The sequence below is a fragment of the Echeneis naucrates genome, chromosome 13, assembly GCF_900963305.1.
Source record: "Echeneis naucrates chromosome 13, fEcheNa1.1, whole genome shotgun sequence".
In the NCBI taxonomy this organism is placed as follows: domain Eukaryota; kingdom Metazoa; phylum Chordata; class Actinopteri; order Carangiformes; family Echeneidae; genus Echeneis; species Echeneis naucrates.
In genome coordinates, this window is record NC_042523.1 from 2815571 (window position 1) to 2843527 (window position 27957).

Here is a 27957-nt window from a genome sequence, read left to right on the forward strand (position 1 = left end):
GGACACATTTTAATGAACTAAGAATTAATGTGAACGACTTTGTTCAATTGACCCCAAACTTTGTGAGACGACACTCAAAAACCTTAGTGATGCTTCATTGTGGAAACAGGATGTCTACAGAGTGGCTCTGGTGGTGCAGTGAGATTTAGTGCATCTCACAAACATATTCAACTGAATATATTTACATACTAATATGAAGTCAGTCACAGCAGCACCTATCAACAGGAAGGTACTCCTGAGTCATACCAATGATATCAATGTGGTCAACACCTGATGTACAAGCAGAAGATATGTGCTTTTGTGGTCTACAGCTCTTCTATCAATGTAGAAATGCAGTAAATTCTGTTTGGTGCCACACAGCACCCACTAAGAGGTACAGCTACTCTAAAAGAAGGAAAATTGTGAGTTTCTTTTTTCTAGTTTGGACATCTTGGATTTAATTGAAACGTTCACCTGTCACTGCCCCCTACTAGCTGAGGGACTCCTCTTAAAGTCATGGGATCAATAGTAACTAGCTATCTTCACAGTGAAATAAATGCCTGCAGCAGTGGCCTCATGAGTTTAAAATATAGACTGCTGTTTACAGTTAGTGTTTTAAAGGAGGCACAACAGATACTGCTGATCCTTCATTTGACTTGATTTTACTCCTCAGATCAGTGAAACCATCTCCTCTCAGGTTGTTAGTGTGATATGCCCCTCTGTAGGAAGAGTCTCTGAGCCGATAAATTCTCATCAGTCAGACTCAGCAGTCTGTGTGCTGGCATCAGCAGCTTACACGCCTAAGCACTTGGAGTGGGTGGGGCCTTGAGGTCCCTGAACACAGCAACTATTAGACTGATTCCCCAGGGAAAGGATTGCGGTGTTTCAGGTGAAGGAAAAAAGCAGAATTTACAAAAAAGTTTGTGAGAAATAAACAAATATGGTGCTAAATACACAAAGACAAGTGAAGCACAGACATGTCTTTATTTTCTCCTTTTCTACTCTGAATAGCTCAGTGGTTTCTTATCAAAGTGCTCAGAGATTTATTTAACCGATTACCTGCTGAATCGTTTGTCTGAGCTGAAGACATCTGCCAACTGCATGTTAGTGTTTTACTGCATCAGACACGCACACAGATGAAATGTTTTCCTTAACAGCTCAGCTGCAGATGTTCTGCTCTCCATCAGCTGTTCCTGAAGACTTTATTGAAATCCTCCTTCACAATCAAATCTGTCTCCCCATAAACTGTTTGAGGGCAGCTTTTTCAGTGAAGAACATCAACACTGTCTGAGCTGAACCAAAGAACCAGTAAACATTTGATTCAGGCTGTTTTTATGTTCAACATGAAGGCAGATCAGTGTCTCATTTTCTGATATACATCTGTCCACAGCTGCACAGCTCAACAACCAGATGGGTCATCATTCAGCTGCTGATAAACTTTTCTCTCACTGGACAGAGTCTCTTGTCTCCATTGGTGTCCAGCTGGGAAACAGTTCAGCCAGTCACATGTCAGACCATAAGATGGCCTTACTGCCTTTCTCCACACTGACCACGTAGGCTCCTGATGGGGACCAGGACACTGAGTTGATGGCTGAGCTGCAGACAGGACAGAAGATGAGGTAAGGGTTAGGGCATCATCCATCAGTGAACTGATGCTTCAAAGTCAAATCAAAAACCTTTTTATTTAAACTCTGACCCACAGTGATTGTTTCTTACTTGTGGTTTCGGTCCAGAGTTCTGTCCACTTTCCCTGTCAGGACGTTCCAGATGTACAGAGCTCCATCAGCTGATCCTCCAGCCACGTAGCAGCCGTCTGGACTGAAAAAACAGGAGTAATTTATCACTGAGTTCATCTTCAAACATCATAACATTATGGATAGCGTGTCTGAGGACACAATGTTGAACCAACCTGAAAGTTACTCTGGTCCAGTCAGCACCACACTTGAAACCCTGAGCACTGAACATACAAACAGTTAGTTTACCTGGATCAAATCTGGATCACATGTCATCAACTTGTTAACCCTTTGCAGCCCACTGAAAGTGACTCCTCTTGTGTCATCAGCTGGTCTTTGAACCATTATTCCTCCCTGATTCTTCCTGTCTTCTCTCCTTAGACTGAAGAACCAGCTCTTTCAAACATCCCTGAGTTGCCATGTGTGACACTGACTGACTGAAACTGTCGTGAAGTTAGTTCAGATTGTGATCAGTCTGACTCTGGACTCTCTCTTTGCTTCTGTACTTCTGTGCATTAATCACAGGTGGGGCAACAAGGTCTTCTCAATTTCCCCCCACTCTCTAGAACTCACTTCACAAATCCCTCCATAATGTGATAATGATCACTTAATATTTTTTATTTATTTTGTTCCTGTGGAGCATCCTTAAGCATTGGTAAAAGCTCTCTATAAATAAAACAGTGTTATCATAGATAGATAGGCATAACTAGAGCATGAGACTTCAGAGCTGATTTTTCATTATTCCTGGGGAACAGAATAAGCACAACTCAAATCAGATCTCGAACACACGAGTGGAACTTTCTATGTTCTAAGTATTATACTATAATGATTATGGATGAGTTTTTTTTTTTTTAAACCTAGAAAATATTACATATCCAATTTTTATTTTTCCCCGTTTTCTGTAACATCCAATCCATATTGGATGACGCATACAGTTCCCTGAGGTTGTGCTGATTTTGAATTTGTGGAGACTTGGTGACATTTTAATATGGATCTAGAAAATGATTGAAGGTCTGACCACCTGAAACAAGAGACATCATGATGAACTCACCTGAATGTCTGTCGGACTGAGCTGCTGCGCAGGTCGATGATCTTGATCAAGTCATCTCTGGAGCAGGTGAGCAGCTCAGTTCGATCATGGTTCAGGTCTAGAGATGTGACTCTGCCCAGCAACTCCAGCTCCCGCACGATACTCTCCGCTCTGGCAACCCAACACAAAAAAAAAGAAAACACAGGAGAGCACAAACGATACAAAGAGGATGAGTGTCAGAGATCAAGAGAAATTTTATTATTACCAACACCTATATTGAAATGTAAAACTAAATTCAATATTCTTAATAATAAATATTAATATTTTATCCGGTTTGAAATTTATCATTTACTACAATTGGTTCAATATGAATATTCGTCTCGGGAGGGGGGGGGGGAACCAAAAAAAACACAAACATTTTTGACATGAGCAAACTCCCATCTTATTAAGACCATGAGTTAAAAGCTCTGGAGCAGTAAGTGAACCTTTAGTGATCTGGTCTGGACTGGACTGAAGAGAACCAGGTAGACAAAAAGCAAGGATGTTCTGATCAATGTAGTCTTGGTCTCAGCTGCTTCATCAAGCTAATTTCTTCATAAAAACACTCACCTAATGTCCCAGAATCGAACTTTCTTATCAAAATGACCACTCATGACGCACTGCTCTGTACAGACAATGTCGTTACAGCTGGACCCAGCAAACACTGTCTTCATACCTGCATAGCAGACAGAGCAGGTGATAGAAATCAACAGCAGCCAGTCTGCAGGGGGCAGGCCACTGACATGTGACAATTTAAAAAACAAACAAAATAGTAAATAAATAAATAAACCCCAATCACATACAGACTTTGCTGCGGAGGTCCCACAGTTTGAGCGTTCGGTCGTAGCTCCCAGAGACGATTCGAGCATTGTCCAATAGGAAACGAGCCGACAGAACCTTTCCACTGTGACCTGTGAGGGTGTGCTGGAGGGGGGACGGACAGGCGCACAGGAGGCACGCACGCACGCACAGGCACACACGCACACGCACACACGCACACGCACACACACTATACATCAAATAATATTTCTATAGCACAAAATCAATCAATTACATCAAGGCACTTTACACGTAGAGCAGGTCTAGACCAAACTCTTCATGGAATTAAAGAGACCCAACAAATCCCTCCAATAGCAAGCACTTGGTGACAGTGGAGGAAAAAAAAATCCCTTTACAAGGTTTTCCTGGCTCTAATTGAGGTAGAGGTGGTACCATTCTAGAGGTGACAAGTAACAAAGTAAAAATACTTTGTTACTGTACTTAGGTAGATTTTTGCAACATTTGCAACATTTTTACTTTTACGCCCTACATTTATAGACAAAAATATGTACTTTCTACTCCTTACATTGTAAGAATAGGCTCGCTTTTTTTTTTTTAAACCGCCACAGATAACAAGACGTAAAAGATGTGACAAACTACAGTGGGAAGAAGAGGTGGGGATAGGTAATCACGGGAAGAAGTCGAGTGAGTGAGGGGACGGTAGAGAGAGAACCGAGAACTTGTACTGTAGCAGAAATTATCAAAGGATGTATTGCGTTTCATTAACGGCAAAAATTCATTTTTGCTTTTACTTTGAAAGTACATTTAAGAGCCTGTACTTACTTTCTTTTACTTGAGTAAAACAGTTGAATCAGTACCTCTGCTTTTACCTTTTTTAGGTATTAGGAGTATTAGGTTTTTTTTTTGTTTTAAACATGTATCTGTACTTCTACTTAAGTATAGAATATGAGTACTACTGTCATCTCTGTACCATTCTAATCATCATCGACTGGTTCAAGCAAACATTGCAAACAATGTGTTTTGTATTTTAGGGGTTAAAACCGTCCGAAGTAATTTTAATTTACTACCCTTTGGAAGTGGACATGTTTTTGTATGTCCAGATACAAATGAAGTCTGAATAAAGCTTTATTTACAGACCTTATTTATAATAGATTTCAACTGAGACATATGGAGTAGTAAATTTAAAATATGACACGGGACAAAAATTAATGCAGATTGGCTGCAGCACCCACCACGACGGAAGCGGATAAGCGGTAAAAGATAACTGAATGAATATGGAAAATAAGTATGAACTGAGTGTTTTTTCATTAAAAATCATTGACATTATGCAAGTTTTAATACATTTTATTCAATATTTGGCTTTTTTGATTAGGACTGAAGTTGATAAAAAAGATTTAATCCCGAGATTTAAACCTGACTCCAGTCCAGGATGCAGAGCTGCAGCTTAACACTCTCCTCTTCCCCTCAGTCAGAGCAGTTGTCTGCCCAGAATAGAAGCATGTCTACAGAAAGTGTCTATGCCCCGACCTCCTTCATTTAATGAATCTATTAATGAAAAAGTAAACAAAAAAGAACTAAAAACGAGAACTTAACTGAAAATAAAACCAATTTGTATCTATATCTTACAAAAAATTTAATGTGGAGTATTGACTATTAGATCATTATCATCCAAATTCATGTTAGTTAATAATCTGATCACTGATCATATTATGGATTTATTCTGTATCACTGAAACCTGCTGCAGCATGATGAGTATGTTAGTATAAATGAATGTACATCCCCCACTCATGTTAACTTTCATACATTTCGTACCACTACTGAAAACATTTGATTCACAGTAATTCACTGCACAGTAGCTGGGAATAAATTCAGCTATAGCAGATGTTTATCTGAAAATGCTAGTGGCAAATTTAAGGAGAATATTCAGTCATCATTTGCTAAACTGCTATGTCTAAATTTAATTGAGGACTTGACCCCTACACAGATCGATGACCTTGTCAATAGCCCTATGACCTCATTGTGTTCAAATCTTGATTGTGCGGCTTCTCTGTCAAAGAAAGCCTGTAGACAGGCTAACAGAGAATAATAGCGCAGTGGAACCACTGATTTCTCTAACTCTTAGCAGTGACGATTTTATGGGCTTTTTACTAATAAAATCCTAACAACCAGAGCCACAGGTTTTACCAACAATTGGCAGTAGAACATTAAGAAATGCAGCAGCTTCTCAATCAACAGGAGTGCCTGCTTTGTATTTGGAATCTTTCACCTTTAAATCTCTAAGCTACTTTCTACACTCATCATCAAAACCATCAACTTGTCGTTTAGATCTGGTATCTACCAGGGTATTTAAAGACAGTTTTCTACTAATTAACATGTGCATTCTGGATCTGATCATTGGTCTTTTCTCTTGAGTATGTACCACAGCCTTTCAAGATTGCTGTTATTAAAACTCTCCTCGGGAAAAAACAAAAACAAAAACACATCCCTCAGCTTGATGAATATGTTTTGGCTAATTGTAGACCCAAATCTAACATTTCATTTCCAAAGTTCTTGAAAAAAAAAAATAGTTACAAGCAAAGGATATGAACATAGGAATAGGAATAGCGTATTTGAGGAGTTTCAGTCAGGTTTCAGAGTACATCATAGCACAGAAACAGCACTGGTAAAAGTTACAAATGACATTCTAATGGTGTGGACAATTGTCCTGAAGTGAAGATAATATGTTGGACTGTATTAAGTAGTTCCTGGGATGGGCATTTGCTCTGGTGTATCACTGAGAATACAGGTACCAGGACCCCAGTATCAATTTCCACACTTTATTGCTCATAGACACAGCAAGCAAAAGGCAACTTAAGATGCACTTGTCATTTGTTGGCTGATTGCTATTTGGACAACATTGTACATGTTAGCTGTCTAGCTTTGTAAACCAAATAATAAAACAGCAATTAAACTGAAAATTACTTGGTTATGGACAGACAATACAAAATTAAGTCCAGATAGGATGGTTTATGCATGTTAAATCCACATAGGATAGGCAATGCTGAACTCATGCAAGAGGGCAGATGATTAACACCATGAGGCTTGCTTCGGTTCATGTTAACAATGGCTCTTCCTTACACACTTTAGTCAGTCATGAAGTTACAGAGTTCTGTACTTGGACCAATCCTTTTCACCCTATATATGGTTCCCTTAGGCAATATTATACAAAAGCAAAGCATAAATCTTCAATATTATGCAGAGGTTAGAAGTGTAAATTAAGCTGAATGAAACTAATGAGCTAATCAGACTTAAGGCATCTCAGTCATAAAGTTCCTGTTTTGGTTCCTCCTTAAATCTGAGTTCATTTAAGTTTAGTGTTTTGCTCTGGATCAAGTGTTTCTCAGTGTGACAGGATGGGTTTGTTACTTCTCTGCCTACAGCATTTATATTCAGTCATTTCCTCTGGTCTCAGCAGCAGAGTGAGATCATCTCTCAGATCACTCCCCCTCTGCCTTATACTTCTATCTATTGGTTCTGTCGGATGTCAGTCATCACACTGAGCCTATAGGATCTCTGTACAGACTCGTTTTGATGTAACTTCCTGTCTGGCAGCAGCTCCTGTGACCACCACTGCACCACTATAGCATGATAGCAGCAAAAAGCAGGGGGCTGCTGGGAGGTAAAATGGCAGCTGAGGGAGGAGCTGAGATTCAGACCTTTTACATCACATCACTGACCAGCGTGCAAAAGCTGAACAGACATCAATAAGACAATTTACAAATCTGAGAGATATTACATCTACAATGTTAATTAAAGCACAGCTAATCTGACTAAGTCAGGCTTAAACTAACAACATCTCCGAATTAAGCATCAAGTCGGTCCGCCACTGCAACCCTATTCACACTCACCCGCAGTCTGTAGTCATCCACAGTCCAGATCCGACTGGCAAAGTCATTCGAGGCAGCGAGCAGGTATGAACCCTGAAGATACCACAAAATATCACAGCAGGAGCAGACAGTAACTAAATCAGGCAATGGCCCAGTGAAAAAAACAAAACAAAAACACACACGTCCACTGAACACTGAAACCAGTGCAAGAGCAGATCCAAACTTACAGCACTGTCGTAGTCTATGCTGGTGATTCCTGCATTACTGCCTGTCAGAGCTCCTTTCGGCTCACAGTGACCTGAAAGAGAAGATGCATACAGATGGTTTGATTCAGTAAAATGTTTCGATCATAAACAATGAACAATAAGAGCAAAAATAATAGAAATGTCAGCGGTGCAGCGCCTACATGTTTATGCTTCTCTGAATGTATCTCACATAAGACTATTCTGCATTTCTTTCTAAAATGAGTATGTTTTTAAACCAGGAGATCGGTTTATGGGTAAAATGATCATGTGCACACAACAGCGTTTCTAACTTTGTAAAGACATAAGCTAAACAGATCGATAGATCAACTCCGAGTGAAATATGAACATACGAGTCAGCTGGCTGCAGATGACTGGATCCACAGAGCTCAAAGAGACAGTGGTTGACCTGATTATGTTGTCATTTCCATGGATTATTCCTATCTCATATTACCGTAATTTCCGGACTATAGAGCACACCTGAATATAAGCTGCACGCGCTAAATTTAAAGAGAAACAGTTTTGTACATGTATAGGCCGCACTTGTTTATAAGCCACAGGTGTCGGAAATATGGAAGGAAATGGCATCTGGCAGGAATTATGTTAGAAAGATTTCACCTTTTCGCCAGATCGATCGACTTTAACTTGACAGCTGACTAAATCTAAATCTATAGAATTTATTTAATAATAGAGTTTTTAATCTATCTAAAGAATTTAGTGTTGGTGCATTTAATTTAATTCAATTTCATTGCTCCAATGTGGCCTGTTCGGTAATTTCATTGGTCTGATATGACACTTAATGCACTGGTGGCATGAAGCTCGTTACCTGTAAAAATTCATAAATTAGCTGCAGGGTTCAAAGTGTGTGAAAAACGTTGCAATTTATAATCCGGAAATTATGGTAACCTTATGGGAACAGAAAATATGGATATCTGTGTGAAGATATTACTATCCATTGATTGCGATCTGCCATCTTTCTACTTAAGACTCTCCAGTCACAAAAAATTCAAAAAGTCTCGCTGAGAGTCCTGGCTGTCAGCTTCTTGTATACCCAAAATAGGACCAGATAAACCCTGAGTGTTGTGTTTAAGAATGACAACATGGAGACGTCACCTGACACAACCTCCCACAGCTTCACCCTCCGGTCCATCCCTCCTGTAGCGAGGAGGCGAGAGCCGGGACTAAACCTGACCGCATTCACCTCCCCATCATGGGCCTCCTGAACACAAGAAAACACACAGGGTTTAACAATGGAGAAGAGAGAAAAAAATTAAAAATAAAAATAAAAATCACAATATTTTCTCGCGGTCTCAGGTTGAAAACTTGAGATCATTCCCCTCCTCCTTGCTTCTCAGCCTGACACTCCTTGCTCATCGGTTGTCAGGTACCACAAACAGCCCATAAGATCTCTATACAGGCTTTTGATGTGATGTCACTTCCTGTCAGCTGCCCCTCAAACTACCAATGCACACCTAGAGCATGGTAGGGACAGAGAGCAGGGGCTGCTGGGAGCCAGAGGGCTGCAGAAGAGGATTGTGGGTAATCAGACCTTTTACTGTTCATCACTGACCTTTGGCCTAAGCTAAGTTCCTGTTCTACAGCTGGGAAATGCACAGACAAAATAATCTAATCATCAGCAGAACAAACAACAGGCGGCAGTTAATTCAGGTTGTGTGGGGGTGTGGCCATTTACAGGTGCTGCAGGAGCAGGTTGTGACCATTTACTTGAGGCGTGCTGAAATTTAATGACACCACCCAAAAGTCATGTGGCATTTCCCAGCTAGCAATTCTCAACTTGTCCAACTAACAGTCAAACTTTCATACCTGTTGGTGAAGAATCTGAGCTACTTACAAACACATGCAGGGCTGTGGATGGGACTCGAACCTCTGCGCACCCTCCTGAGGGTGCCTCTGTGTTCTCAGGTGAGCTGCTGAAAGAGTTGGTGGTTCGGCGTCTGCTGGGAGAAATACTTCTGTCAGTTTCAAGAAATCATGAGGTCACTTGGCAGCTCTATGACAACATAAGCAACAACAGATGTTACATCTGAATGAATGAAGGAAGGAGGAGTTCTAGTTTGAGGACACTGTTCAGTCAATAAATGTCTGTGACTCATTTTTCTTTGTAGATGATTCCATTCTCTTGCCAATTCTTAATCGCATATTAAATTTATAATTAAAAAGGGGGGAAAAGAAACATTTTAATTACACATTATACAGACATTCAAAGTGAATTTGGTTTTAAAAAGGTTGCAGCTGCTAAGAATGTAAAGGTTTAATGACTTGACTATAACTACTTAATGATAAGCAGGCAATCAGGCCCCTTCTTCCCTCCAGGTCTCTGACTAGTTGGCGTTTCACTACTTTTCCATACCCTGGGCCAAAAGAGTTGAGCACACGTGAAATGCTGAGCGAAAAGACAAGCTGCGAAGGAGCGCGACGGGTGTCCGTCTTTTCAAATATAGGTTTTACTGTATGCTCACTTATGACGGTACAAACATAAAGCTATAGTTTGCGTGAGAACTGTTTGGGCAGCGTGAAATTGAGAGTTAAAGCGCGCGTAAGTCAGACACATTTTAAAACGGAAAGATTCAGTTTGGTTCGATGGGTTATCATACAGGTCCTTGTTCAAAGTAGACAATTATTTTACATCGCCCGTGTTTTAATCAAATCCCAAAAGTCCATATTATCCACAACAGTATGTGGCGTAAGGTTTTCAAATCAATGAAACGGGCTATTGAAGCGGTCATTACCTTGGCTCCTGTGGAGTTTTGGCTGGAAGAAGTCCTGAATATCCGTCTTTGTGCTAGCTGTACTAGCCTCCTCATCTAAAGTTTCTCCATGTCGCCTCACTAACGCAGTGTTGAGGTTTGTGATACTTCCCATCATTGCCATGCAGTTTTGCAGTCTTTGAGCATTAAAATTGATCTAATGCAGTGTTTCTTTATCTTAGAAAATCCAAACTCCTTCAAAAAACTTTGGACTTCAGACTTAGCGGCGTGTTAGACATCTTGTTTTTCCAACACAAAGAGCGCAGTGTTGCCAGATCTCGCGAGAGAAACAAGCACCAGTTCTATGGAAACAATCGCGCGAGAGACCGCTACAGACTAGTGATGAGAAATTCGAATCCTTTCACTGACTCACTGGAATCTGTCACTAATCACTCACCAAAGTGAATCAGTCATTTGAGTCACTGATTCAGTGCATACACAGCTCCACAAAGTCCTGGTCCTAGTCCCTAATGATTTCATTATTGTTAAAACCACTGATTTGAAAACAGGAAAAATATTAACTTCAAGAACATTTTTTATTTAGCATACTAATTTCCTTTGTGAGTTAAACATAATGTCCTGTTTTTATCCAAGTGTCTCTGTATGAGTGGATGTGTGCGTGTGTGTTTATTTTTTTAGTGTGTACACCACTTTTTGCAACATTTCTTTGTTTAGAAAGTGCCATATAAATAAAGTTTGATTGGTTGATTGGTGGGCAGCACGGTGGCAGAGTGGGTAGTGCTGTTACCCCACAACAAGAAGGTCTCAGGGAGTTCAGTTTCTCGGCCTGGGGCCTTGCTGTGTGGAGTTTGCATGGTCTCCCCATGCCTGTGTGAGTTTCCTCCTGCCGTCCAAAGACAAGCATGTTTAGCTTAAGTGATGACTCTAAATTGCCCGTAGGTCTGAGAGTGAATGACTGAATGAATGGTTGATTGATATTGTGAATAATTTCCTTCTACTGCAGTTCCTCCGGAGTAGCACAGCACACTTTCAACTCAGAGAGGGAAACTGAGTTAAACGGCAAACCAGAGCTGCTGCTTTTCCCCACAGGGCTAATATACTGATCCACTTCAGTCCCTGCAGTCTCAGTTGCATAATCGTCACACTTTGTCTGGTCTCCTATTTTTAGTAAGATGACAGCAGCTATGTTTACATAGACACAAGAAATGGGATTAAAAGCCTGACAGTATAAAAATGTTTCATGTAAACATGCCAATTGGAACATTCTGACCTGATCAATTTGTTCGGATCAAAATTTGCTTCCGATTGAGATGGGTGGGCTATGCCAATCATTGAACCGATTGCTCATGTAAACACTAAGTAGAAATTATCTTAACTGCGTATGTCTGTTACGCCAGCCATGTGTTACAGCTAGGAGAAGACATGGCGGGAGTTAAACAGCACTGGTCTGTATTGGACACAAATACATTACTTGAAATATTAAAAGAACTGAAAATTATTGAAACAGAAGTAAAAGTACTATCTGAAGAACACAGTGCAGAGCCTTAAATAAATAAAAAAAAAAAACCCCAAAACAAGCTATGTTTGTTTACTTTGAAAGTAGCTGCTCCCCAAATGTTAGACAATTCTGTGCATATCAAAATCATTTATTAAAATATGAGATGCATCTAAAGACTTGTCATGATTGGATTTATTTATTTATTTTTTTTTTTAGGGTTTACTTGTAAACATTAAAGTTCTAATTTAATGTAATCAGATTGATTTTTTGCATGTTAACGTAGCTAGTGGCAGGGATGAGTCAGTGAACGAGTTAACAAAGGAAGGAGGAATTATGATATACGAGTCAGATGACTCTCGAGCAGCCATCCACATCCGCCACTGGCATCTCACATCCCGTACCCCAACAATGCCTCTGCACGCAGACACCGACAAAGTGCCCAAAGGTGCAAGGGCTGCAGGAGCAGGGGGCCATGGCCCCATACCTGGACCCCCAACGCATACAAACCAAGGAGACTGCAGGAGGAGGAAACCTCCTAAGCCCCTAACAGAAGGGAGAGAGTAAGCAGCAAGCCATCACACACCGGCTAGCGTCGGCTAGGCCACCAGGGAGCTGTCATGGACCCATCACTACACAGTGCCACGAGAAAAAGCTCATCCACGAGGACACAGAAGAGCCCAGGTACCCAGCTGAACTGTTTGCCGTAGGGCCCCCGGGCTGTCGGCCTCATGCGCCACCCAACCGCAGAAGAGCAGGCCACTTCAAGCCATGCCATGACTAAGTGTTGCTTCTCCTGTGCTTGTTCAAGCCCCACCTATGACCCTGGATGCGGTGTGATGCATTAAGATTGCCATTACATTACTTATCACAGCCACAGTTAGGTACACCATACACAGCCTACACACGATTTTAATGCACCACACCTTGGGAGACAGACCAGGGTTCAGGGGGCACTCTGTCATGGCAGACTGCACGACAGAAGTGTGCTGCAGTCCTCTGACCTCCCCCCACACTCCTCCTTTCCTCCTTTGTTTTTAGATTAGCATTACATTTTTAAGAAAAACTGATTATACATTTTTAAGTGAATGGAATCACCCCCCCCCCCAGCAAACAAACAAAAACAAAATAAATCTCCCCTTTGCAGTGCCTCTTTGTTTAATAACCCCAACTATAAAAACGTGCCCTGTGTAATTGTCAGTATGGGCATTGTAACAATGGAGACAGCAATTAGTCTGATTACCTACAACAAACAACACATCTCTCGCTTCAATAGAAATAAAATTAAACTGCAATTCAAACCACAATTGCAATATGTTGGAAAAATTTTAGTTAGATATTTTCCCCAAATCACCTAGCCCTGCTGTGAACCATAATAACTAAAGAAAACTTCAGAAAGTTACACATGTGCTTTGGTTGTCCTAGAGCTGATTTGATGTTTCTGTCTTGATCTACCTGATCATTGTATTGAGCATGAATCATGAAAAATTTGCAAAATATTACAATCCACATCTCTGTTTTTATTTTGTCACTATAATAAACTTAGACTAACTACTCCCCAGTCTCAGATAACAACAACAACAATAATAATAATAATAATAATAATAATAATACAGGAATCATCCCAGAAATTTTGAATGTAAAAGCAGCTGACAAGATAGGCCTTTGAATGAGACACTAACTGGCTATGACACCACCAATAGGAGTGAATAGGATTTCAGACACAACCCATTTAAAAACGCAAACACACAGACTGGCACTCGGCTGCTCTCTCGCATGCACACACGCACGCACAGTCTTTCACCTGGAGTGTGGTGAGACGAGTCCAGGCTGAACACATTCAGACACTCTGCAGACAGACAGGAAGATAGACAGATTTTCAATCACAAAATGGACAGTGAAGACCCCCCAGAGACCAAGGAAGAGGCAGACCAGATGCTTTAGTAGTACAAGTACATACCCAAAGATGTTGGAGATGGAGTCGAGTAAACCACCAGGAGGCGGCTGGGATATTTTCTTACTGCACAAACAGAAATATAAATTTAGTCAAGATCCATCTATCCATTTTTGATATTGCTAATGGGTCCGGGGATAAAGGATTGCAGGGTTGGAGGCAACCCCTGTAGACATTTGGTGAAGACAAGGATCCACATCCAGTCTCTATATATATATATATATATATATTTTTTTTTTTTTTTTTGTGCAAAATGTGTGTTTTCGCACTGTGCAAAGAAGCTGCAGATGCAACAAAGGACACAACCTGACAAGAAAAGTCTCTAGGTGAACAGAGAGAAAATGGGCAGAAAGACTGCGTAACAAAGACAACAAAGGCATTAGGTTGGATGTAAACTTTGCTGATGATGCAAAATACACTGGTTCAGATATAAGAAATAAAAACTGCCATTTTAACCCCTAGGGGATTTTGTTTAAATCCCAGATGGTAAAATCTAAAAACATAAGCAAAAGTTGTTTTGAATATTTTCTTTGTCAGTTTTAGTTTGTTTTTTAAGAAGAAAAATAAACAATGATTAAAATTGCAAATCAACTTTGGTGTGAAAAAATTTATAAATCAGGGATTTTAGTTTAGATTTCTGGTTTCTGACAATGTCACAATTGGGGGGGTTGTATCACCCAGCCCTGATTTTGACATTATTGTATTGTGAGTTTTTGGTATCATTACACCAGGTCACAACCAATAATTGGTTAAGCACTGCTGCCAAATCGTACTCATTTATAATTAAAGGCTTTATCTAGCAAATAGCAAACACTAAAAATAATCATCATCAGCACTGCAATAATTTTACTGACCAAAAATAATAGAGTTCTACAGGGCGTCCATTAAGTCTCTTTCTAATAAAAAAAAAAACAAAACAAAACAAGATACCTTAATATCTTAATCTGAGTATACACATCTTGTTGTATATACTCAGTGGTTGTCAAAGTTTTTAAGTCACATTGCATTTGTGTATTTCAAGTACCCTGTTGATGAAATAGGCAGTGGTAAAATACTAACCCTAACACTTGGAAGGGATACTCTGATTTCCTGGCCACCTCATTCGCCAGATATTACTCCCCTGGACTTCTTTCTATAGGGTCATGTTAAAGATACTGTGTATGTTGAGTAACAAAGATATGGGACATCACTGACCTAAAGCAAAAGATCACTGATGCCATTGCGACCATTGATGAGGCTATGCTACAGCGAACATGGCAAGAAATCGAGTACCGTCTTGATGTGCTTCGTGCAACTAATGGTGCCCCTGTAAAGATGTATTAAATGAGGGTCAACATCTACTCCTCATTTTGTAATAATTTCCACATATTTGTCTGTTCATTTGCAATACATTTTTTAAGTTGTAAAGCTACTTCATGGACACCATGTATTTCTACGTGGTTAGAACCCTAAAAGACAAAAACATTTCTAGAGGTCCAAGTGACCTCCCACTGTGTTTGCGTCCTGTCGCCAGTTTGGCCAGTTTCTGAAATCTGACTCCTCACCTGGGGGTTCTACTGAGTGTTTTGCTTGGTGAGGTCTCTCCTCCGCCTTTTCCTCCATCCTCAGCCAGAACCTCAATGTCGTCTTCCCTGAGGATAAGCATAACAAATCAGTACCAACTCACCTGGCACAAAATAAGTGAAACAGAAGGAAGAGGATGAATCTACTGACGGATCAATGGGCAGAGGTTCTTTGGCAGCATCAGCCAGCTCTTTCTGCAGTTTGGCCTGTCTGCGTCTGAAACGTCAGATAAGAGTCAGGAGCTTATCAGCCAGAAGATTAGAGACCTCTTCAAAGTCTACCTGCTGTCCTTCTCATTCTCAGCATTAAGCCTATTGGCCTCCAGAGCTTTCTCTGCCATCCATCGAGACACCAGCTCCTGGTTGTCCTCTGTAGTCTTCCTTAGCTTCTCTTCCAGAGCAGAGAAGGTGATCTGCAGGGCATCATACTCATCCTTCAGGGTCTGGTTGGCTCTCTCCAGGTCCTGCAGGGACACACACACAAAAAAAAAAAAGAAATTATTTTGGGTTCCTGAAGACTTTCATGGACCACTATACATTTCACCAAGAAAATATACTGTCAACATCTGATGGCCTCTGGTTTGGCCTGACTCTCTGAGCTGGTCTGGACTAAACTGTCTCTTGTTCTCTGACACAAGGTCTCACGTAGAAAACTTGAGATCAGTCTCTTCCTCCTCATGCTGACCAGTTCTAGTTGATATCAGTTATCACACCAAGCCTGTAGGATCATCGATGAACAGTCTGCACTGCACCACTTGGGCATGTTGGGACCAGAATGCAGGGGCTCTTGGAAGGATTATGAGTAATCAGACCTTTTACTGTTCGTCAACCTATATCACTGACCATCAAATCTCTAATACGGACCATCATTGAAGACTAGAAAAGAATCTGATCCAAATCCCTGACCGATCCAGATGAGGATCATATATTAACACAAAGTCAGACACTGTAATTTTTTCTGGACCTCAGTCAAATCTGACCAGTGATGACATTAACAGCCACAATGTCATCATTCCACTGCTGTTTGTCATGGTGGTATCCAGAAAAAAATGTGGGATACAGGACTTTCTGGTGGGAGATCTGGGACCTCTACCATGAAGCAGGATATGGAGCCTTCAAAGTAAATTCAGGTTAACAGGTTTTCTGTCCTACAAAGCCGCATACTGGGATACATCACAACTGTGAAGAGGCCTAAACAAGAACACTGCAGTTCATCCACATAGTGACAAATAATGGAGGGGTTTGTTGTTTCGAAGGACACTTGACATCTCAGGCAGAGAGCTTTATGATACATCAGGAAATTAGAATCAGAAATGCTTTAAATCCTTGGGAAATTTGGTTATTCACGCTTGGTATAACAGTAAAGAGCAAGATCAAAATATCACAAGAATATGTACATACATACATACATACAGATAGAAAAATGTAAATAGGTCAATAGGTCAAAAATAAATAGGTCAATAACATTACATACACAGTGAGAGATAATGAAGTTGAATAGGTGGAAATATTAAATAATTCAGTATATACTGCTAAGTGTCAGTTGAAAGAACGTGCAGCTGTGATGGATCATGTTGCACAATCATTCAAATCAGATTTTTTTGTATAGCACCAAATCATAACAAGGTACATATAGAGCATCATTCATTTAAATTTTTTTTGTCAGCAGTCTTTGTACTGCACTCTGTAAAGGTGTGTACATCAGTGTTTCTTTCAGCTTTTACCATGTTCTTAAAAACTATCAAACTTGTTAATATGTTCCTGCTGCTGTAATCATTACTATAAGTGATTATTTCTATCACCTGTATTTTTTTTAACTTGCTAATACTTAATAAGGTAAATTTAGTGGCACAAGGCTTTATTCCTCTACATCTTAATGCTTTAGCTTGTATTGTGATAGTATTCTCTCTCCTCCTGCTCTCATGCCCCTTACCCATCCACTCGACCTTTCCCTCATTTCCTCTGTCCCCATGATGGACGCTATATACATTTGATTTGATTTGGGTGAATTTAATGACCCTGGACCTGCCTCATCCACTTCCAAGTGTCATTAAAGTAAAATTTCTGTAGTCTTTCTTTTCCCAGAATTCTTTGTGCAACCTCAGATGTGTCCCATTTTTACAGTCCTACCTGCAGGTAGCTCCTCAGCTCACGACAATCTTCCTCCAGTTTGGAGATCTGCTGCTGATAATCGAGCATTCTGAAAAACATAGTCAAGTTTATGTTCCTCAGAGAGGTCACCCTCTGCTGGCAATCCAGCCTCATTTCAGGATGAGACGCACACAAAAAAGGAACTGACTTGGCCTCATTGCGCTGGATTTCTTTGTCCTTCTGTTGAATCTGGTTGTTGAGTTCAATCACGCTCTGAGCCAGCTGCAGGACAGAAACAAAAACAGTCAAGCATACAAATTTTTCCAGGACCAAAAGTCAGCACTTCAATGACCTGAAACTTCACAACCTTTCTCCAAATAAGACGTGGAGATCCTGAACTTTTCTTATTGGGGAACAACCTAAATGTCAAACTAACTCACAAATTGAATGAAAATTTCCTCTGGCTTAATGTATCACAGCAGTGACATAGGAATTTGATTTGATAAGGACAGGCCTCATTGATGACATGTTGTATAAGTATTGTTAAGGTTATTAAGGTGACTCACCTCTCCTCTCTTCTTATGCAGTTCTGTCAGCTCCTCTTGGTGTTTGATTCTCATCTGAGCCATTTCCTGCTGCATAGCATCACTACGACTTGAGTCCGCACTCGAACTGAAAGACAGGACGGTTGAGGGCAGGAAGGATAAGAAGTGCAAAACAGAATTATTGCATATATGATATAATGCAACTACAACCATATATGCATGTTTTTTTCTACTACATCACAATATAGAATATGTGAATCTTCTCTTGTGATGAATCCATAATTTATGTAAGACTCTTGGAATTTTCTTTTAAACATTTTTTTTTTTTTGGCAGTCTCATCATTGGGTCTTTCCCTCTTTAAAAATAAGTTTGTGTGCTTAATTTAATGGCACATGGGGGGGGGGGACCAAACCAAAACTAAACAAAAAAGCTGCAAATGATACAAGTGTGAGAAAGAGGCACAGACAGAGATGGTTGTTCTCAAAGAAAACACAGATAGACTGCGATAGTCTGAGAACCTGTGCTCAACGCCACACATTAGGGCAGAGGATCTGACCTTTTTATTTAACCTCAGATAATACATGGCTCATCATTTTCATTAATAATCTGTTCAGTCATTATGTGTTTACATTAAATCAGAAATCACATTTATTTATATAGCGCCAAATCATAACAAAATTACATAAAGGCACTTTAACAACTCCAAAAAGAGTTTGGTCTTGACCAGCTCTGTGTAGAGACCCAACAAATCCTTCAATCAAGCACTTCGTAACAGTGGCTAAGAAAAACTTCCTTTAAGAGGCAGAAACCTAGGGCAGAACCTGGCTCAGGTTCATATACCTATATATAATTACCTGCGCAGAATTCAGGAAACTACATTTGATGATCAGCTTACCGACAGATTTTTCACAACATGAAGTATACAATTAATACATAAAGAAACAACAATGTTGATATGACCAAAATAAATGGGAAGAAAAAAAAACTCTCACTCTCAGTCATTTGATAGTCATTAATGCTTACATAGTCAGACTTGACCTGAGGAGGGGTCTTTTGACCCGAAATGTTACTACTCACTTCTTTGGGGATAATGAAATGTATTTTCTGGAGCTGTGGCTGGTGTGCAGTCTTTGCTTCATTTTCTCATATCTGTCAACTGTACATATTGCTGCCTATTGTGAAGATAGCTGCTCAACCAATCTAGAACCATTCCTCATACCATATGAACGTAATTTATCAATTAATGATGATCTTCAGTATCAAATCAAATTATTAATCCCCCCCCCCAAAAAAAAAGATCTAATTTATGAGGAAAAAGTTTTTCAAGCAGTTTTGAAAACTGTGAAAGCAAATACACCAGTCTAATTAGTGAAGCTTGTTTATCTCCTGTTTGGAACAGTGGAATAACTTTTGTGACTGTGAATTTTTATTATAATAATCTTTCTTAGCCCATCTCATTATTAATACTAATTTATTCTTATTTACTTTGTATTTAGTCTCAGCCGCATTCGTTCTACATTTGATAAAATTTCTATAAAGTTTGTTTTTATTTTTACATGCTTTCTCTGAACCCTTTGATAGCCATGGTTTTTTCATCCATTTTTTGTTTATGTAGGGACAAAAGAGATGTCCTGATAAAAAAATGACTCCAAGATTCCTAGCAGTGGAACTGGGGGCCAAGCTAGCAATCAAGATTGTGAATCCCCATTAGGTTAAAAATGTCACACTTGCGAGTAGCAATGAATGGACACAAGTTAAGAGTTCAACAACTGCCTATATCTCACCTGGCCTCATATCCTCTCTGGACATCATATTTGTCAGTCTGGTATCTCTCCGACAGGACAGCCTGCAGGTCTGACTTCTCGAGCAGGCGGTTATCTGAAACAAACAAAGCTCAGTCATTTATCACTCTCGCTGGAGCTGGACCACAGCTTTGTCAACAACAGGCTGAAGATCAGGGCAAACACGACTCATCAATTTGAGACATTTTTCAATCACTCCCGGACAGAACCCACAACAGGAACTCTCTTAATTCACCTGCCTGACAGCGGTTAATGACTTTGCTCCTAATGAGGACATTAAGATGATGTTAGATGATACAGAATTAATGTCTCCACAGCACCTTTGTCCACTGCCACCTTTGTAGTCTCCAGCTAACATGGAGCTATTTCTGTAGTCAATGGTTCTAAATGCAAACTGAACTGAGTGAAGCTAGAAAGATATTGAAATGTTTGCTAATTTATATGCGACTGTCAATCTGAGTAAGGTATGATAGACCCACATTGATGGATGACCTCCTCAAATGCTTGTCTCTGCACTCGGTCTCTGAGCTTCAACTGCTCTGAGATATGTTTCTTCCACGTACACTCCACCCGCCACTCCGCCATCACCACCTAAAACACAAAACACACATTAGGAAACTGACAGGAGAATTTGTTTCAGAGCCTTGGACTTGGAACAGACTGCAGTTTTTGGTAAAGCAGAATAACTAAATAATAGCAGTATCAAATCAAATCAGATTTATTTGTATAGCGCCAAATCATAACAAAGTTACATCAAGGCAAGTTACATAGCTGGAAGCCAAAGTGATGCCATCCAGACTGACGAGATGATTAGATAGTATTTTTCTGAGGTGCTTAGGGCCAAGTACAATAACTTCTGTTTTGTCAGAGTTGAGAACTAAAAAATTTTCAGGCATCCAGAATTTTATTTCTTCAAGGCATGTCTGCAGTCTGACTATCTGAGTGACTTCATTTGGCTTCATTGATAGGTACAACTGAGTGTCGTCTGCATAGCAGTGGAAGTTGATGCTGTATTTCCTGATAATGTTGCCTAGAGGAAGCAGATAAAGCGTAAAGAGGATTGGTCCAAGTACTGAACCCTGCGGGACTCCATGACTGACTAAAGTACATGAGGAGCTGTTGTTAACATGAACAAACTGATGTCTATCTGATAAGTAGGATTTGAACCACCTTAGTGCAGTTCCTTTAATTCCAATTTCATGTTCCAGTCTCTGTAGTAAAATATTATGATCTATGGTGTTGAATGCAGCACTAAGATCTAGAAGGAGAAGTATGGAGGCTGATCCATTATCTGAAGCCATTAGAATGTCATTGGAGACTTTAACCAGTGCTGTTTCTGTGCTATGATGGGCTCTAAATCCTGACTGAAACTGTTCAAACTGTTCACATCCAGATGGTCTTGTAGTTGTTTTGCTACAGCTTTCTCTGATTTTAGAAATAAATGGAAGGTTTGATATGGGTCTATAGTTTGCCAAAACATCTGGATCAAGATTAGGCTTTTTAAGCTGGGGTTTGATGACCGCAGTCTTAAGTGCCTGAGGTACATAACCAAGAAATAAAGTCAGATTAATCAAATCTAGAGTGAATGGCTCAATTTAATAAAAGATCTCTTTAAAGAGGCTGGGGTTGTTCTTGTTTTCTTCTATAAGTGCTGAGTAATATTTTCTTCTAGCGCTGCTGAGAGCTTTTTTTAATGTGTTTTCCAGGCTCTGTGAGAGACTTCTGACTTACTGGAACGCCAATTTCTTTATAATTTTGTTGATGTCTGCTTTAAAGGCCATATGTTAGAACAAGATCAAGAATATGATTGTAGAAGTTAGTGGGTTCATTAATGTGTATTGCAATCTCCCAGTGTAATGATTTTATCTGTACTGAGTACTAACTCTGATATAAACTCAGAAAACTCTGATAGGAATTCTGAGTACGGACCAGGTGGACGGTACACTGAAACTAACAGAACTGGTTTTTCACCTTTCCAGTCTGAGTGGGAAAGACTAAGAGTGGGGCTTTCAAAAGACTGGCAGCCAGATTTTGGTCTGGGGTTGATTAATAGGCTTGTCTGAAATATTGCAGCCACCCCCCCTCCTCGACCTGTGGTACAAGGGATATGAAAATTAATATGAGTTGGGGGTGTAGCTTCATTAATGCTAACATACTCATCCTGCTGCAGCCACATTTCAGTTATACAAAATAAATCAATATGATGATCAGCAATGAGATCATTTACTAGTAGACATTTTGATGATAATGATCGAATGTTCAACAGTCCACATTTGATCGCAGTGTTATTTGAGGCTGACTTTGTGGCTGTTTTAATTTCAGTTAAGTAATTGTTTTTAGCTCCTCTTCTGTTTAATTTGGGTTTATTAACTTTTCTAAATTAAGGTAGTCGGGGGACAGACAAATGACAGACAGACACAGACCTAAACATAGACAGAGACTCTATTCTATTCTCGGCAGGTGACCACTCTGACTGAGGCGCAGAGGAGCGTGTTAAACTGCAGCTCTGTCTCCTGGTCTCAACTCGGGATTGTCAGGGTTTTGGATTTCTAATAAAAATCGGCCATATTCCTAGAAATGAGAGCAGCCCCGTCCACGGTGGGATGGAAACCATCTCTCCTAACTAAATAATTGTAGATACTAACTTCCTGTCATCTTCTGAGATGAGAAACAATTTTTTTTTTTCTTAAACTTAGGTCGCTGTCCAGTTTCCAATTGGAATAGCTAAGTTAAACTGGTCAGCTTAACAAACTGATGAAGTCAAGACACACTTTAAATTTTCTTTGGATGTGGCCTGAACGTGTGCTTTTGCTGTCTGGTACTACACTACTCCTTTTTATTATTGTCTTTATATTTATGTACGGAGAGTTTCATTGAACTTTTAGGTCTATTCTGAATCACTGAACCTTTCTTCCGTTTCAGTCTTGAATGCAGTATGTCTTTCATCCAATGGAACTACCTCTCCACACTGTGACTTTGCTGTTACAGTTTTACGCAGACCGACCCGTTTAAATAGGTACTGGTAGAAAAGAAAAGCTACATCCTAAGATTGTGTTTTAACAGACATGACCCATCTGCCTCTTCAGTGTTCAGACCAGTTGTTAAGCCATCATTTGTGCTCCATTGGTTTGCCAACACCAGTTTGTAATTTGTTCCAATTCTTATTTGTTTGAAACAAGAGGGGGTTGTAAATCAATCAATACCTATCCATCTATGTGTATGTGTACACTCACACACAGACATGAATGTCATTAATTTCATTATTTTAATTATGTATTTGAATCATTCTTTTCCAGGGCATGATTATACAATGTACATTTTCAATGATTTTTAAAAACAAGAATTTGGTGCACAAGTAAATCTTTAAATAAGTGCTGGTAAAGTCTGTATAATGTCTTAACTTGACAAGGCCAAGCTATATTAACGTCTCTTCTTTAGTAATCATGATTGACTACAGCTGGTAGTTTCCCCTTGCCAGTATAAAAAGAATGTGACAGCACTCACTGGATTGACCTATACTCAGAATAACGGTAAAGTCCAAGGAACTCTAATGAGAACAGTAGATTTACACTTGGGATGCACTGAAAATGGCCCAAAAGGGCATTTTCGGTTTTTGGCTGAAAGACCTAAATCACCAAAACAACACGGCTGAAACAGAATTGTGATGACGCAAGCAAGTCAATATCACTGAGAAAGACCTAAGGATAGCGATTTGCAAAACATGCAATGCTGAAATTTCAAGAGAGGGTGTATCTGCAAAAGTTTCTCCACGTTGGGTTCAAATTCATCACCTGAAATCCAAACATCCTGATTGCCATTCTGAATATGAGAATGCATTTTGTTTTGAATTTTAATTTATATTGTGCATTGTTGTAACGTCAATGCTAAATAAATATTTTCATACTTTTGTAATTGATTTATTCTTTAAATTGCAATGCCTTGATTTTAGTGAGGTTAGTACACAGTCATAGCCTTAAATGCAATGGTTCTAATAATTCACATAATCATTTCTTTTGGTGTTTTGGTTTTCGGCCCTAGTTTCCGGTCTCGACCAAGAATTTTCATTTTGGTGTATCCCTAATTTACACAAGTTGAAAGTCTTTTGCAGCCATTTCTAAACAACTGCAGATTCCAAAATCACCAGTTCAAACAATTGTACGCAAGAAGAAGTTATTTGGATGTATCACCACTTTGCCAAGGTCTGGAAGAACCTGTCAAAGTGACACTTTCACTTTCCAACTGTATTCAAAGTTTAGAGGGACTTTGACTCTAGTCTGAAAACCAGAAGGCTCCAATTCATATCTTTTTCTGGTATGTAAAATTAAACACCTGGCCAAATTAACTCATTACAGACCAATGACCTTCAGTGGTGCCCTTCAGATTAACGAGGTTAGGTTACATGTGCAGTGTGCTGGGCAAGTCCCTCAAAATGCCATCTAACAGAAGGTGTAAAGATGGCTGCATTTTCTGAGGAAGCTCATATCCTTTGATGGATGCAGTGAAATTCCACACGTTTTATCAGGCAGAGTTGGCACATGCCCTGTTTTAATGATGGTGATTGCTGTCAAAGAAAAAAAAAAAAAAAAGGAGAACGCACAAGTTGCTTAAAAAGGTTGGCTCTATGTTTGATATCAGTCTCACTCAAGACTGTTGTGGAGAATTAATGCACTGTAGGATGCGGAACTTTGACAGGATAGAGAAATAACTTCAGCTACAAGACAGAATCCATAAATCTTTTGTCCATACTTCCATCTGGCTGAATGACACCTTTGCTAGGTCAGAGAGTATGACAGACTGCATCCAAGCACCATGCCTTAGTAACCCTAGTCAACAAATAACCAGTCAAACAAAACACAAGAAAGAGAAAAGAGAGGACCTACCTGCAAAGTAAAACATGTGCTAGACAATCAGATTAAAAAACAAACAAACCAAACAATCATGCCGCAGCTCAATTATTATTGTCATTTTAATAAAAACTGCTGAGGAATGCTGGTGGCCAAATATGTGTTGGGTAATTGCAGCATCCCTGGTTCGTATCTGGCCAGGGACCTATGCTCCATTCTGTTCTGCCCTCTAACTGTCCTGTCAGCCTCTCTACCAACTACTAACTAAAACTAAAAGTGGCTGTGCAGCTTTGCTTGGTGGACAGATCCAGGACAGACATTATGACAATAGTTGGCTAACTTGTTTTCCATTGATTTTTGATTATATAAAATCAAACTTTATTTATATAGCACTTTTTATACAGATCAGCAACACAAAGTGCTTCACAGATTAAAGGGAAGAAGAAAAGAGAGGGAAAAAAAAAAAGAAAAAGTTAAAAGCATACAACAGTTACACACTAGTAAAAATGACAGGGCACTGAGGAACCAGGTGATGAAACGCTCTCTTAGGGAGCCCTCCACACCAAAAGGCGCCACAGCCCACAACTACCGATGGTACCACCCATGCCATGGCAATGAGGCTGTAGTGCAAGGCCCCCCGGTGAGTAGGCCAGAAGGACAATACCCCTGCAAGTGGACCAGACAACTCCTGGTGTGCAGGGCTCCGATGAGGAAAACACTGAACATGACAGAACTCAAGATGAAAATTAAGAGTTCATGAGTTACGAATTTTTATAAAATATAGAATTGCATAAAAACCAAAATATAGAAAAAAAATGTACCAGATAGGTCTTAATCCTGCTTAGAAAAACGTACGATTTCTCTACCACCCGGAGGCACTCCAGTAGGCTGTTCCAGACACAAAGGACATAAAACTGAAATGACGCTGGGTGACAGGAGGAGTAGGTCAGACTCCTCTTTTGCAGAGTAAAACTGCTTCAGCACAGCAAGGCACCAGGAGCATTCATACTGCCTGCCACAGCTGATGAACAGGTTTTTTTTTTTTTTTAAGAAAAGAAAAGACGCTTCACTATAGGTTTTTTGTTTTTACCGTTGGAACAACTAAAATGCGAGTACCGGATGACCTCAGGGACAGTGGCCCTTGGGGGAACCCCATTTTACACTGTGCAACACGACTCTCCAACCATATGCGCAAATCACTATCCAAGTGCCGCCAGTAACAGGGTTCCTGAGAAAAGACACGCTCACACTGTCTGCAAACTAAGGAAAGCTAATGCTGTCTTTCCCAACGCAAGGAGTTGCCCTTTCAGCAAGCAGCAGAGGTTTTGCATTCACATTGAGTGTTTGGGCAAGTTTAAGGATGGTTCTTCAAAAACCCAAACTGTCTGAGACATGGCTGTTTTTGTTTGGACATTTTCAATATAATTTGAGGATAATAAATAGAATAAAAAAAAATAAATAAAATCACAGGTCAAAGGTCACAATAAGATGCAAGAGTTGAAATAAAGAACATGTTTATTTAACATGTTTATTTATGTATGCCGTGCCTCCTGACGGCATCCCTAAGTGGAAGCATATTTATATTAAAAAGGCTTGGTCCTGAATTGGAACTTTGGGGTTGAGGCACATGTATCCATACTTATAAAGAATCTACGATCAGAGGAAGGAATAAAACCAGTTAAGAATAGCACCAGAGAGGTCTACCAGGTTTCTAAGCCTGTCTAACAGAATGTTATAAAAAGCAGCACTTACTTTCAGTAGAAGCAGGACTGAAAGTGTCTGAGTCCGTGTTACATCTGATTATCATTACAAAAACTTGAATGGGCTGTCTCAGTGCTGTGAAATGTCCTAAAACCTGATTGATGTGTCTCCAATATATTGTTTATTTAACAAAAAAAATAAACAATTTAGTTGAATAATAAACATGTTATCTAGGATTTCAATAAGAAATGGTATGTTGGATACAGCCCGGTTACTAAGAATGTCAGGTTCTGAATTGCTCTCCTTCTGAAGGGGCCTCACCACCGCTGCTCTGCGGGAACAGGGAAGGCACATCTGAAGACAGCAATTGACAATATTGAACTAAACAAAAAAATAAAGAAATAATCCCTCAAACTCAAGCAAAAGAAAACACAAAATTGTTTTAAAAGTGATGTGGGGGGTTAATCTAAGAGGCAGGTGCTTTGGTTTACTTGGGAAAAAGTATTTGCATCAACCAGGACAGAACTCACCCTCATTTCCTCTTTCTTCAGGTAAAATCAATGAATCAGATATGTTAAGAGCAACATTTTGTAGGATTGAAAGACTAGATCTAGTTGAGTCAATTTCACTTCTGAAGTGGTCTGCAAAGTCCTCACACAGAGTGTCTATAGGCACCGGAGGACTTAAACTTGCTGTTTATTACTGACTGCATTTCTGTAAATTTTGAGTTTTTCATGCAGTATTTCATAATGAACAATAGATTGGGTTTTCCTCTCTGCACCCTTGCAATTTCTTTTCAGTTTTTTGATTTCATAACTTCTCCGCGGGGGTGCATGTTTAGTTTTTTTTAATCTTTTTGACTAGAAGTGGATCCACTTAATTTAATTATATTTATTACATTTAGACTTCGACACTGAGTCAACGGGTAATTAAGTTCTTCAGGTGAGTAACCCAGGGCAGGTAAAGCACGAAACCAGTCAAACATCATTACTTTCATATATATCCGTATCTGTTAGCTTTAGCAGTTAAAGGGCCGGCGACACAAGCAGACCACCACTAGCTGATGATAATGGAATGAGGAACACTGTGACATCCATCTCGGCTCTGTCTAAATTATGTCGGGAACATATGAATTGTCATGTTGCTCGCCCTGTATCTCCATCTCGTATCTCTGTTAAGGTATTGCCGGACAGTATCCCAGGACACAAACACCCGTGACTCGACATGTTAGTATGCTAACTGAATGGCTAGCCGTGGTGCTTAAATTAGATAACGGAACTTACAACACCAAGCAGGGTTCCAGGCTGCGGCTCGTTTTCGCTGACCCCTTTCCGTAAACGTCGGTGCTGTCGCTTCAGTGCTGTCAATGTCCAACGGATTAGTTTGTGCAATTAACCGCCATCGGCTTCTTCCGCTAACTTGCGCCAACTAAGCGCCATCTTGGCTTTCGCAGCTCACTTCCGGTAGTCTTACTCGAAAATATGGTCGGGTGGAAAAAGGAGTGAGTCATTTAAAGGAAACCAGATATTTTAATAAGTTTGTAGTTTGATGTGAAATTGGACAT

The 27957-nt window shown here is 39.9% G+C and overlaps 1 protein-coding gene and 2 non-coding genes across 5 annotated transcripts; all 3 read right to left on the reverse strand.

Moving 5' to 3' along the window:
* Positions 1-1162: 1162 nt before the first annotated feature.
* LOC115052735 (autophagy-related protein 16-1-like) lies at positions 1163-27844 on the reverse strand. Of its 3 annotated transcripts, XM_029517034.1 has the most exons (21): positions 27677-27844; positions 20328-20439; positions 19831-19924; positions 18067-18172; positions 17709-17782; positions 17540-17609; positions 15692-15873; positions 15561-15626; positions 15392-15478; positions 13854-13913; positions 13698-13742; positions 9522-9624; positions 8783-8888; positions 7655-7725; positions 7449-7520; positions 3585-3705; positions 3352-3457; positions 2764-2913; positions 1889-1936; positions 1696-1797; positions 1163-1575 (listed from the first exon to the last, which is right to left on the reverse strand). In XM_029517034.1, the coding sequence occupies exons 2-21, from the start codon at positions 20431-20433 to the stop codon at positions 1482-1484; spliced, it is 1863 nt and encodes a 620-aa protein (XP_029372894.1). In that variant the 5' UTR covers positions 20434-20439; positions 27677-27844; the 3' UTR covers positions 1163-1481. The 3 variants fall into 3 exon arrangements, with proteins under 3 accessions (XP_029372894.1, XP_029372897.1, XP_029372896.1); XM_029517037.1 differs by lacking the exon at positions 13698-13742; XM_029517036.1 differs by lacking the exon at positions 13698-13742 and having other exon boundaries at positions 9522-9627.
* LOC115053671 (small Cajal body-specific RNA 6) lies at positions 7005-7278 on the reverse strand. The gene has a single exon (XR_003841489.1).
* On the reverse strand, positions 8976-9240 carry LOC115053668 (small Cajal body-specific RNA 6). Its single transcript, XR_003841486.1, has one exon.
* Positions 27845-27957: the final 113 nt, after the last annotated feature.

Coding starts and splice junctions, on each gene's coding strand:
- LOC115052735 (XM_029517034.1), bottom strand. CDS start 20,433: ATGGCGGAGTGGCGGGTGGAGTGTACGTGGAAGAAACATATCTCAGAG. Junction 9,625..13,697: donor CTCGTCTCACCACACTCCAG/GTGAAAGACTGT, acceptor TTCTCCCAGCAG/ACGCCGAACCACCAACTCTT. Junction 7,521..7,654: donor GCATAGACTACGACAGTGCT/GTAAGTTTGGAT, acceptor TGGTATCTTCAG/GGTTCATACCTGCTCGCTGC.